This window comes from Phacochoerus africanus, chromosome 14 (assembly GCF_016906955.1).
Source record: "Phacochoerus africanus isolate WHEZ1 chromosome 14, ROS_Pafr_v1, whole genome shotgun sequence".
Taxonomy (NCBI): domain Eukaryota; kingdom Metazoa; phylum Chordata; class Mammalia; order Artiodactyla; family Suidae; genus Phacochoerus; species Phacochoerus africanus.
This window is the reverse complement of record NC_062557.1, coordinates 1,309,469-1,321,929: the sequence shown is the minus strand read 5'-3', so window position 1 is coordinate 1,321,929 and position 12,461 is coordinate 1,309,469. Positions and strand designations below refer to the sequence as shown.

Sequence of the window (12,461 nt, the reverse complement as noted above, 5' to 3'; positions counted from 1 at the left end):
GACTGGTGCACCACACTTCAACCCGCTGGCACCCTGAGTGGGAGGGGTGTCACGTGGGAGAGAGCCAGCACCCAGTCGGGGTTGGGCGCTGGGTCCGGGCCCCCAGCCTGGCACATGTCGTAGCTTTCAAAATGTTAGGAGTAGGGAGTTCCCAATGCGGCACAGCGGAAACGAATCCAACGAGGAACCATGAGGCTGTGGGTTCGAGCTCTGGCCTCACTCAGTGGGTGAAGGATCCGGTGTTGCCGTGAGCCTACGCCAGCTGGGTAGGCTGGCAGCTGTAGCTCTGATTCGACCCCTAGCCTGGGAAGCTCCACATGCCCTGGGTGCAGCCCTAAAAATAATAATAATAAAAAACCAACCCGTGAGAGTGGGCCAGGCTTCTGGGCTGTTGGCTAGGGCTCTGCAGAGGAGGCTCGTAGGCAGAGCGAGGGCGGGAGCCGTCAGGGCTGCGGGACGTGGGTGGGGTGAGCTGGTCTGGTGGCTCCATCGGAGCCCGGGCAGGTGCGCCGGACCCAGAGGCGACGGGAGGGGTCCTGGTCCCCCACCCAGAGGGAGGCGCTTGGGGACCCTTCGACCCAGGTTCCGTGGAGCTCACCCGCGATGACTGGCCCCAGGGGTCGGGGCTCAGCCAGGCACGCGGTGGGGAGCCCCCTCAGCCCCCAGCCGCCGCGGCTTCAGGCTCGGTGGTGGGGAGAACTTTCTAGCAACTCAAGCTTCCAGGGAGGTGGCCGTCTTTGTCGAGGCAGTGCAGGGAGCCGGGGCCCTCCATCATGGAAGGCCTTGCCCCCATGGGCGTGCGGGCAGCCTGCGGGGACCTGGGGCACGTACCAGCGGCATGGGCTGATCCCAGCCCTGAGCCCCAGGCCCTGGAAGAGTTTGCTGAGCCTGCAGTGTCTACACTGAGCTCCGCGGGCCTGGGGGTGGCGGTCTGGAGGGACCCTGCGGTGGGGAGTCCTCTGACCCCCCACCCGGGGCTGGCCGGGATCCCCGCAGGAGGGGGGACCTGCCAGGGGGGTGGGTGCCCTGGGGCACCTTGGGCTGCTGGGGAGGCGTGGAGCCCAGGGTAGGTGAGGGCTGCACAGGTGGGTGGGGCCGAGCTGACTGGCGGGAGAGGAGGGTGGCCTCGGGGTGCCCTACCCCCCCAGCTGAGAGACCTGCCACAGGCCTTGGGTCCTCCCGGGCAGCCACCCCTTCTCAGGCCCCCTCCCCCTCTCCCTCCGCAAACTGTCCCCGCCCTCCTCACCCCTCTGTCCTTCAGACCCTGACCTCTGGCAGCCTCCACTGACCCCGCTCCCCCTGCCCGCTCAGCACACTTCCCACCAACACCCCGACCTTCCGGGATGTGGCCCTTGGGGGCCCGGGGGATGCTGGAAGGGGCCTCGACCTCTTATATCCCATTTCCACTTTCGATTTTTTTTTGTTTAGGGCCGCTCCCACAGCATGTGGAGGTTCCCAGGCTAGGGGTCTAATCGGAGCTGTAGCCGCTGGCCTACACCACAGCCACAGCCACGCCGGATCCTCAACCCCCTGAGCGAGGCCAGGGATCGAACCCGCGACCTCGTGGTTCCTCGTCGGATTCGTTTCTGCTGTGCCGTGACGGGACCCCCCCCCACCCCGCCCCATTGTCGCTTTTGTCACAGGATTGGGTTAAGTCTTCCGGTAACTCAGCGTGGGGGCAGGATGGGGGGGCGTTCTCCGATGCAGTAGATGTGACCTCTGGGCCCCGGGGCCCCTCCCCGGAGCTCACCGGGAGCCTCCAGGGACACAGCCGGAGCCCACCTGTCAGTTGGGGTGACCTCAGTGGCTGGACTTGAGGGGCCGCGAGGGCCTGGGAATGAGGGGGTGCTGGACCACACCACCCCTGGAGGAGTGTAGACTCGAGGAGCCCCAGCCCTGGGTTCCGGGGTGTCCGACGGCGTCCCCCACCCCCTGCGCCCTCCTCGGAGCCCACCACGCGGTCTAAACCTCCGTGCACCCGGCGGCCCCGGGCCGGCCACAGCAGCCCTGGCTTCTGGCTCCTGGTCTCAGAACAGCTGCTCTGATTCCTAAAAATCATTTTTTATTTTCTTCAATTCAGAGAGTGCGGTCTTGTTGGGAAGAAGAAAGGGTTCTTTCTGTGGCTCGGCGGGGAGGGCTTCTCCGCTTCCCCTCCGCCCGCACCCCCGGTGCCCCCCACCCCGGCCGGGCCCCTTCCCCCCGCCCTCTCCCTTTCCTCTTCCGCCGCCCTCATGTGCTTCCTCCTCCCTCCCCCTCTTTCTCCTCTGGGGTCCCGGAGGGGGGGGGGGGCGGGGGGCAGGCAGTCTGGACATGGGAGAGGAGAGGGCGCCCCTGATCCCTGGCCACCAGCGCAGGGTCGCGCGCGGAGGGGACATGCATGGCCATTGGCCTCCCTCTGGCCCCAGAGGGTGTGGCCGGAAGGAGCCCACCCCGGCCCGCCCGGCTGAATGCCCGCTCCCCCGAGGGCACGGGTGGGCGGAGGGGAGGCCCAGACCTCCTGAGGGGTCACAGGGGGGTCTGTGCCTGGGAAACGGAGTCTGGGAAGGAGGAATTTACAGACTTCTGTTTACCAAAATGAGGCCCCGTAAAACATTTAACAGCAGCCAATTAAAGGAGGACAGCTGCGCGGTTTAACCGCGCCCCCCCCCCCCCCGACCCCCAGCTACACACACAGGCCTCTGCCCGGCCGCCCTGTCCCCCCCTCCCCAGCTCTCGGCTTTTGTCAAGTCTTCCAGGAGCTGCGTTTAATCTGGGAAACATCTGCTCCAGCTGTGTCTCCGCACACAAACCAGGCCGGTCAGCCAGGCTCAGCCGTGCCCTCCGCAGGCGGGGCTGCAGGGGGGACGCGCGGGGCGGCGGCGGGCACCTTCCCCACGTCTTCAGATGGGACCGGGGGACGTGAGTCCCACTCGGGGCGACATCCAGTGACCTCTCAGAGCCTTACAAGGCATGTGCTGGCCGGAGAGCATCATGTGTGTCTTTAGCGGCCGGTGGCTCCTGCCCGAGGGCCCGCCTCTTTGGACAGGGAGCCATGCCCCTGGGGTCCGGAGTGTCCCTCTGTGGTGCCCGCCCGTTTCCCATTCCGAGCTCTGCCCCGCGTCCGTTCACCCAGCCGCCGAGCCGGTTCCGCGGCCCCACCCACGAAGGCATGGCCGCCCGCACCCTCGGGCCTGCACAAGTGAGTTCCAGGGCTGCCCCCCTGCACGCAGACACCCCCTGGCACCAAGGTGGAGCTGGCCTCTGCCCCCCCCACCTCCCTCAGCAGCTCCAGTGCCCAGGGGGCCCGGGGCCTCAGGCCCCCCGAGGACGTGGAGCCTGGAGGTGTCCTGAGGCTCCCCGCCTCCCCTCCTGGAAAGGTCTTTGTCTCGTGTGTTCGGTGGCGCTTGCGGCCCCGAGTTGTCACCAGGGGTTCCACCGGCACGGCAGAGGGCTTCTGTCCGAAAGGAGTTTGGAAGAACGTTAAGGGGCAGACTGCACAGAGCTCCTGGCTCTGTGATGCTCTGAGCGGCTGCGGGCGCCCCTGTTCCCCAGATGTGGGGCTCATGGCTCCCTTGTGGCAGGCCTGGCTGTGACTCTTGTTCAAACACTGGTCCTGGCACTGTTGGCAGCCCGGCCCGGCCCTGTCCCTGTCCCTGGGGAAACCCTGGGACTCCTGCTCCCTCATCAGAGACCAGGTGCCCAGAACGCAGGTGGGAGGCAGCTCCCGGCAGCTGGTGGCTCTTGGGACAATCAGGGGTCCCCACGAGCAGCTCCTCTGGGACCCATGTTCCCTGGGGAAAAGCATGAGTTTGGGAGTAAGATGGCGCCCGGCCCACCCGGCCCAGCGGCCACACCGCCACACAGTGCAAGCCCTCTGCCCTCCCCCGGCCCTCACCGCCACGCCTGCTGGGGAAGGACGAGCCATGAGGAGCTGTGTCCTGGTGGCTGGTGGCTCTGGGCATCCAGCGGACGCGCCTGCCCCACGCCAGGGTGCCTGTGTCTGGACACCTCCCCTGGCCAAGGGTTAGCTCTGTCTGGGAGGCAGGGTGGTGTCCCCGGCAGCCAGAGCTGAGTCCAGGGTGTGGCTGGTGTTTCTTGCTGGGCAGTGCCAGGCCAGGAAGACAGTCCGGGCCCCTCCACACGCAGAGGGGCCTGCTTGACTTGGCTTGGAGGCTCCAGGGAGGGCCTCGGGGCTGGGGGCCCGTGCAGGGCACTCTTCCAGGGGTGGCATCGCCACCGCTGACCTCAGAGCAGAGGGGGCCCCGCCAGTGGAGAGCCCGGAGCCTATGGCCTCCAACGAGGTGGAAGGCTGCCACCCCGCGAAGTCAGCCCAGGGTGTGGGCCGCTGAGCCCGGAGCTGCCTGCTCAGGCGCAGGCCGAGGCGGCGTCCGACCCCGGCTCTCCTGCCCAGAGCTCGGCCTGTGCTGCAAGGGCCTCTGAGGCCGCGTGCGTCCCCCGACTCCCCCTCCTCCCAGGACGCCTCTCCAGAGCCCCTCTGCTGCCCTGCCTCGCAGCTCCTGTGCTGCTAAGTGCTGCTGGGAGGGAACTCAGAGGCTCCCTCCTCCATCCTGCCTCTCTCCCCAGCCCATCAGCAATTCAATTTGTGCCACACCAGAGGGATGGTATTAGTCGAGTCAGAGTTAATATGATGTATTGATGGGTTGATTTCCCACTGGCGGGCTGCGCGCCGGGCTCCGCGGGGCGTCGCTCCCGGGCCGCCTGCCGGCTTCTCGCCTCCCTGGGGTCAGGGCGGTGCGAGCCTGGGGCCCGGAGGCGCCTCTGCAGCCGTTTCCTTGCTTCTCTAGCTCCAGGGTACCCCAGATTTTCGGGGAGTCTGGCATCCACCTTCCTACCCATGAGCCACTTGGATCACCATGGAAACAGCAATGTTCTCTATGGGCAACATCGTTTCTATGGAACCCAAAAAGGCAAGTGCCGGCGTGGGGCCGTGAGGGATGGCGTGGGGCCTGGGGCACAGCGCATCCTAGAGGGGCCGGGGCAGGGCTAGGATGTCCGGGCCTCCAGGTAAAGGCGGCCAGCCTAAGCCAACCCTCCCTCCCAGGCCTCGGGCCTAGGCAGCTGTGATAGGGGCGGAAAGAGGGCGGGCCTGCTTCTCAGGCCCCTGCAGGATTTAAACTTAGGCCCAGGCCACGGCCAAGCAGCAGGTTTCATGCTGGGGCGGGCGGGCTTGCCAGAGCCACACCCATGCTGTCTGAGTTCTCAGGGTTCAGGGGAAGCATCGCAAATAAATGTGGCCCTGAGGAGGTGGCACCCAGCTCCCTCCCCGCCCCTGCCCTGGCCCTGTAGCCCTCACCCCCGCCCCCGCAGCTCAGGGGCCCCAGGGGCAGCTCAGGGGGAGGATGCCATCCGGTGGGGGTCAGGGAGGCCCCCAGAACCTGTGCTCCCTGCCTCACTGAGCTGGGCCGCACCCGGGCCCCCACTCCGCACTGGGGCCTGGGGTGGGGGGGCGGCAGGGAAGGGGGCAGGGGTGCGGCCCAGCAGACAGCAGGGGCTGGAGAGGGGGCGCTGAGGTTGGGGCTTCGCTGATGAGAAGGTGGGGCTGTGGGGGGCAATCCCCGAGGCGGGCGTGCTCGTGCAAGTGCACGCGCACACCCACCTGTGCGTACCCAGCCCAGCCTCCAGGGCACAGATCCCATCGGGGCGCCTGCGGGAGATGCAGCCGCTCAGAGGTAGGGCAGGTGTGGGGAGCCGCCGGAGGCCTCGGCGCCCTGTCTCCAGGATTTTTCTGGGGTGGGGTGACATCTCATTTGCATTTTAGAAAGGCCTTCCTGGGACGGCCCGGAGGCGGGGTGCAGAGGCTTTGGGGTTAGTTTCTGTATTTGGATGACAAGGGACATGGACTTGGACCGTGACGTGACTTCCCCTGGGGCCTGGAAGGGGCCTGAGGGTCAAGGGCTCCCAAATGATCTCCATTTGTGGCCCAGGCTGTAGGAGCGGGCGCACCTGCAGGGGAGCAGTTCTGAGGGGAGGGGTGAGTTCAGCTTCCAGGCAGAGGGACGGGGGGAGGGGGGGCGGGGGTCCTTCCTGGGGGTGTCCGGGAGGCGGCTGTACACTCATGGTGGGTCAGCGCCAGAGAAGTGGGTTGAGAGGCTGACCCAGCCCGAGGAGAGGGGCTCCTGGACCGGGGCAGGTGCGGCCCAGGGAGTGCCAGGACCGGGGCTGAGCGGGGCCGAGGTGGTGGCCACAGAGCAGGAGAGCGTCCTCCAGGGTCTCAGGGAAGGAAGGGGACCCCGTGAGGCAGCCGGGGTGGGCCTCCCCACCTCCATTCCCGGCCCCTTCTCACAGCCTCCGGGCCACGAGCGTGGCATGGCCGGGCCCTGGAACCCGTCTTGCAGCCCGGACCGCCGAGGCATGGAAGGCCCTGGCTTTGGCCCAGCCCAGGGCTGGCTAACTGGGATTGGCGCAGATAAGGCCCTGCCTGCAGGCCGGGCCGGGAGAGCGCCCTAGACCGTCAGGGGGCTGGACGGCCACTGGAAGCTCTGCTGCCCAGAAGACCGCCCCCCCGCAGGCCTCGGCCTGAGTCCCCCAGATTCCCAGTCAGCCCAGCTGTGCTGCTCTTTTTTTTTTTTTGTCTTTTGTCTTTTTTTGTTGTTGTTGTTGTTGCTATTTCTTGGGCCGCTCCCGCGGCATATGGAGGTTCCCAGGCTAGGGGTTGAATCGGAGCTGTAGCCACCGGCCTACACCAGAGCCACAGCAACGCGGGATCCGAGCCGCGTCTGCAACCTACACCACAGCTCACGGCAACGCCGGATCGTTAACCCACTGAGCAAGGGCAGGGATCGAACCTGCAACCTCATGGTTCCTAGTCGGATTCGTTCACCACTGCGCCACGACGGGAACTCCTGTGCTGCTCTTTTGATAGCGTTTTTCAGGAGCAGGCGGGGGTCCCAGCCCCAGAAACCCAACCCGGAGCCAGAGACGCCCTCTGGACCGTGGGCTCCTGCCTTCCAGGCGCCGACGGCAGCCTTGGGCTTTCACAGCCTTGGTCCGGAGCCGCACCCACGATGTCATTGGCTTTGGAAGTGGAGCTGTTAGGTCTGGGCCAGGCCGGCCTCTTCCCTCCTGCTTCAGGGAGCCGGAAAGTGACGAGGAATTTACGCGACTGAGGACAGTTTTACAAGTTCCACCTGTTTCTTTGCTTCCCTCTCGTCTCGCTCCACTCCAGACCATCTAGGCTGCCCAGCTGGGTGTAGAAGGGAGGGCCACCCAAGGTCCCCAGAGTTGGTACCATGGCCCTGCTTAGGGAGCAGGGGTATCCCCAGGGCTAGACAGCAAGCCATAGCCTGGCACAGGAGCTGGGGTTCACCCACCAGCCCCCAGGCTGAATGGGCCCAGAGCCGCAGAGGCAGTGAGACGCCTCAGTGGACTAGAGACGGGCAAGGCCACCTGGGGCATCTTCCTCGTTGAAACGCGCGCGCCGGCCCCCAGCCCGGGACAGCCAGTTACGGTGCGGAAGGGCTGCGGGCTCCCAGGTCGTCCACGGCCAGCCTGTTCTCAAACGCGCCTTCCCTGGGCCTCACTTCCTCCGGGGGGGTCTTCACTTAGAGGGCACCGTCCTGCTCACAGGGGGGCCCCTCTCCCAGTCGCCCCCGCCCCGTGGCAGGGCGTCCTGGCGCAGCGTGCTGTGCAGGGGCCCCATCACGCCGCAAGCCCTGCACGTAGCCAAACCCCAGCCACGAGCCCGCAGCCTCCCTAGCTTTTACGGTTCTGACAGCTGATTGTAAAGACCCACCCAGCTCATACTCCCCCAGCATCCTGTGGGGTTGGGGGGGATCCCTGAGACCCCAGCCCTCCCCCCCCCCAGCTCCGGTTGGGACGCACTGCCACCCGCTGCCCCCCTCCCTCCACTCACCCTGCGGGTACCAGGCTGAGCACAGGGCCAGGCCCTTTGAAGGGCCATCTGCTGAGAGCTGGACTTACGTCCACACCTTGGGGGCTTGAGGGGGGGGTCAGTGCTGAATGGGGACTGAGCATCTGACTGGGACGATAACAAAGAGACGGACAGTGATACAGAGCAGCACGGACTGTCTCCTGGCCACGGAATGCGCACCTGAGAACCGTGAGGACTCACACTGGGGGTTTTGGTTTTGGTTTTGGTTTTGGTTTGTCTTCTTAGGGCCGCACCTGCGGCATATGGAGGTTCCCAGGCTAGGGGTTGAGTCAGAGCTGTAGCCGCTGGCCTACACCACAGCCACAGCAATGCAGGATCCGAGCCGTGTCTAAACCTACACCACAGCTCCCGGCAACGCCGGATCCTTAACCCACCGAGCGAGGCCAGGGATCGAACCCGTGTCCTCATGGTTACTAGTCGGATTCGTTTCCACTGCACCATAACGGGAATTCCTGTGTTTCACAGTTTTAAGTGTTCCTTATTACCGCTGGGCTGGGTTGGTGCCAGCTGGCGGCCCATTGAAGCACCTGGGGCAGGGTTTGGGGGCACCAAGCTCTCCTGCCTCTGCCCTAGGCGTCCCTTTGACCTCAGCTCTCTTGGCTCGCAGATAACTTCTACCTGCGCAACCTGCCCCCCCAGCCCACGCTTCTGCCCGCCAACCACAACTTCCCCAACGTGGCCCGGGCTGCCCCCGGCCACCCCATCGGCTCGTGCAGCCGCGACCGGGGCGAGGCCAGCCACCTGCAGAAGGGCGCCAAGGAATTCGACCGCTTCCTCGTGGGCAAAGAGAAAGCCGGCAAGGCAGCCGAGGGCAAGGAGCGGCTGGCGGCAGCGGCGGCGGTGGAGGAGGACGGCAGGGGGCGGCACAAGCTGGTGCTTCCCGTGCCCGGGGACGCGCACTGCAAGGAGGGCGGCGTGGCCCGGGGCGCCTGCGAGGCCCGCCCGAAGCACCTGGCCGCTTGCCTTCTCAACACCAAGGTGCTCGACGGCGAGCTGGCCAGCTGCGCGGGGGGCGTGCTGGGGCGGCCCGGTGGGGGCATGCCAGCCTCCGGACGCTGCGCCAAGGAGGCGGCGGGCCCTGTGGAGCCCGGGCCAGCCTTCAGCGAGTGCCTGGAGCGGAGGCAGATGCTGCACCACGCTGTGTCCTACACCATGCCGTCCGGCCTGCCCGCTGGGCCGCCCCCGCCGCTCAGCACGGCTGCAGGCTCCTTCTCCTGCCTGCAGCTGCATGGGGGCCCCGAGGGGCTCTGCCCCCTGCAGGACAAAGTCCCCCGGGACCTGAAGGCCAGCGGGCCCACCTTCGTGCCTTCCGTGGGACACCTGGCCGACAAGGGCCGCCCCTTCCAGGCGGCCGAGGCCTGTGCTGTGGCGGCAGAGGACAAAGACCGGCGCCTGGACGGGGCCGTGGCCCCGGACCACGCTGCGCCTTACGGGGTCTCCTACGGCCACCTGAAGGCCGAGGGCAAGGGCGAGCGGCGGCCCGGGAGCTTCGCGGCGGCCCTCAACCCCCGGCTGAAGGGCCTGGAGTACCTGGACAGCGCAGGCCCCGAGGCCCCGTTCCCCGGGCTCCCCAAAGGAGGTCTGGACAAAAGCGGCTACTTTGAGTTGCCCGCCCCCTCGCAGGACTGTGCCCGGCCAGGTCACCAGGACCCGCTGGGCGGCAAGGTCACTTCAGACAAGACCGCGAGCAAGGAGGCCCCCGTGGGTCCCCCCGGGGCCCAGAAGGTGGCTCGCATCCGGCATCAGCAGCACTTGGTGGCCCCCGAGGTGGAGCCGGGGGGCGGTGGGGCCGAGGCCAAGCACAAGTCTCTGGAGCTGGCGTCTCTGGGCTACGGCGGGCCGCCCCCACCCCCGTGGAGCGTCCAGTCGGGCCAGGGCGCCGCCATGGCCATCGGCGAGGAGCGCAAGACAGGGGCCTACCTGGACCCCTTCGGCGGCACCTTGCAGCAGGCTGCCCTCCTGCCGCAGGACCTGCCCGCCCCGCCGGACGAGGTCTCGGCCATGAAGAACCTGCTTAAATACAGCAACCAAGCGCTGGTGGTCGGCCAGAAGGCGCCCTTCGTGGGTCTAGGGGGGCTGAAGGCCAGCTGCGCCCAGCAGGATGGGAAGTTCCCGGCCCCCAAGGTCCCGGGCCAGGCCCCCGGGGAGGTGGAGAGGCCCGACTGTGCCCGGAGCCGGGAGCACGACGCTCCGCACGGCGACGTGGAGGTGAGGCAGCCGCCCGTGGGCATCGCGGTGGCCTTGGCCCGGCAGAAGGACACGGTGAGCCGGTCGGAGATGGCCTACGGTGGCAACCCAGGGCGGCAGGGCCGGGCAGCCCCCGCCTTCAAAGGTACGGCCCCTCCACCGAGGGGGAGGCCTGGGGAGGGGTTGCGGACCAGCCCTCGTCCACCCACCCGAGGCTCCCAGGCTGGGCCCCGGGCTCTCGCGCTCACCCCGTCCCACGTCCGCAGGCCCTCGCGGGGCTGACTCGCCTGCCTCTTCCCCGGCCCGCTCCCTGGCTCCAAGTGGGCTTCCTGCCGGCTCGGCCGCTGGCTCCCCGGCCACCCCAGCTCTCACCCTTTCTGCTGTCTCCAACCCTTGCAGCCGGCGGTGGGCCTCGCGCCACCCACGCCCTGGACCTGGAGGCTGAGGAGGAGAGGGTGCGCCTGTGCGAAGACCGCCTGGGGCTCGCGGGCCGCGAGCTGCTGCTGCAGTAAGAGCCAGGCTGCAGCCGGGGTGGGTGGGGGGGGAACGATGGCAGGTTTGGGGACCGGCCTTGGGCCCGGGGTGCGCCCCCCGCCAGGCCTCGCCTGGGTTTCCGCCCACGTCGGAGGGGCTCTGCCAACCCTCCTCCGACGACGGGCTGGAGCCCCTCCCTGAGGCCCACCTGAGCATGACGCTGCAGGGCGGGGTGGGGTGGGGCCGGGCCGTGGGGGCAGCTGTGCTGAGGCCCCCCCCCCGTGACATACAGGGATAACAAGGACCTCGTGGAGTTCGCCCGGATCCACCCGTCCGGCGGCTGCCCCGGAGACCTGGCCCCCCACCTCATGATCGCCGGGGGTTCCTCCCTGCCGAGCGGCCAGCTGGGCGGGGAGCCGGCCCCCCACCCCCACCCAGCCCACCCCCCCTGGCTGCCCCGCACCCGAAGCCCCTCCCTGTGGATGGGAGGCCATTCCTACGGTCAGTGCTCCGGCGGGGGGTGTGGTGGGCAGTGCCAGCCTGGGGCTCACGGCCCTCCGCCTGAGGCCCGCCTCCTGCTCCACGCGGCCTGACCTCAGCGCTCTGTCCCCAGGCCTCGGGCACCCCGCCCTGCACCAGAACCTGCCCCCCGGCTTCCCTGCGTCCGTGCCTGGCTCCATGCCCCCCGTCTTCCCCCTCTCCCAGGACGCTCCCGCTCAGCTGGTCATCCTGCCCTCCGAGCCCGCGCCCCACACCGCCCCCCACGCGCTTGGTAAGGGCCTTCCGGGCCAGGCCGTTTGCCTGTGGGGGTGTCAGAAGTGGGTCCGGGCAGGGGCCTGGGCCCGGGAGGCAGGTGTAAGGCCGATAAGCAAGAGGTGAGGGCTGGAGGGGCCAGCCGGGGCCCCGTCCTCACTGGGGCCGACCGCTCCTCTGGCCCTGCCCACAGCTGACGTTATGGACCAGGCTTCGCTGTGGCCCCCCATGTATGGGGGCCGGGGCCCTGCCTCCCACATGCAGCACCCAGGCCAGCTCCCCGTCTACTCACGGTCCCAGTTCCTGCGGCAGCAGGAGCTCTACGCCCTGCAGCAGCAACAGCAGCAGCAGCAGCAGCAGCAGCAACGGGCCAGCCAGGCCCTGGAGCTGCAGCGGGCCCCCCCGTTCCAGGTACCCGCCCCCTTGGCCACACCCAGCCAGGACCCAGGGCACCCCTGGGTCCCCCTCTGCCGCACCCTGCCTGGCCCAGGAGTTCCCCAGTGCCCGCCCCACCACTGGTGCTGATGCCCCGAGCAGGGGCCCAGCCAGGCTGAGCCTCTCCCCCCCCAACAGCAGAAGCCGGAGGACCACCACCTGGAGCCGGAGGAGCCCCCCCAGGAGAAGGCCCTGAAGTCCACCCACAAGCCAGTTGCCTTAACCCCCACGGCCAAGGGCACCCCCTCACCCGCCACCACAGGCCCTGCCAAGCTGTCACCCTGCTGCCACTCTCTGGCCCCGAAGCCCCCCGCCAGCTGCCCTACGCCACCGCCGCATCCCGGCGCCCCGTGCACTTTATCTGTCTGCCCCTCTGGCAGCCCCGGCTCAGGCTCCAAGCTTCCCAGCACCGAGGACAAGCGTGGGGAGGGCCAGCGGCCCGGAGCCAACCTCAGCACGCTGGAACCAGGTCAGAGCGGGCAGCGCTGCGCTGGCCTTGGCCTCCCCCGCCCCGACCCCCGCTCTAAGGCGGTCACCCGCCTCGTGGGCAGAGCTGAATGGGGTTGGGGCTGCCTGGCTGCAGGGGTGCCCCCACCTGCCTGGTCCCCCTGGTAGGGCCCAGGGCAAGGGTGCCTGTCCCCCTGCTGTTTCTCGTCTTCCTTCTCCACGATCCTTCTGGGGGACCATGGGGGGAGGCCCCCAGGGTCCCCGCCGCTGGAAG

General features: G+C 68.3%; 1 protein-coding gene across 3 annotated transcripts in view; it reads left to right on the top strand.

The window, feature by feature from the left end:
- BAHCC1 (BAH domain and coiled-coil containing 1) overlaps positions 1 to 12,461 on the top strand; it is a 56,785-nt gene that overhangs the window by 26,578 nt on the left and 17,746 nt on the right. For 2 of the 3 annotated variants that reach the window (XM_047758997.1, XM_047758995.1), the window contains exons 3-9: positions 4,785 to 4,907; positions 8,499 to 10,223; positions 10,478 to 10,586; positions 10,845 to 11,053; positions 11,166 to 11,324; positions 11,499 to 11,716; positions 11,879 to 12,209. In XM_047758997.1, coding sequence (XP_047614953.1) covers positions 4,785 to 4,907; positions 8,499 to 10,223; positions 10,478 to 10,586; positions 10,845 to 11,053; positions 11,166 to 11,324; positions 11,499 to 11,716; positions 11,879 to 12,209 — 2,874 coding nt within the window. The remainder of the gene's footprint in view (positions 1 to 4,784; positions 4,908 to 8,498; positions 10,224 to 10,477; positions 10,587 to 10,844; positions 11,054 to 11,165; positions 11,325 to 11,498; positions 11,717 to 11,878; positions 12,210 to 12,461) is intronic. The other variant, XM_047758996.1, reaches the window with a different exon arrangement.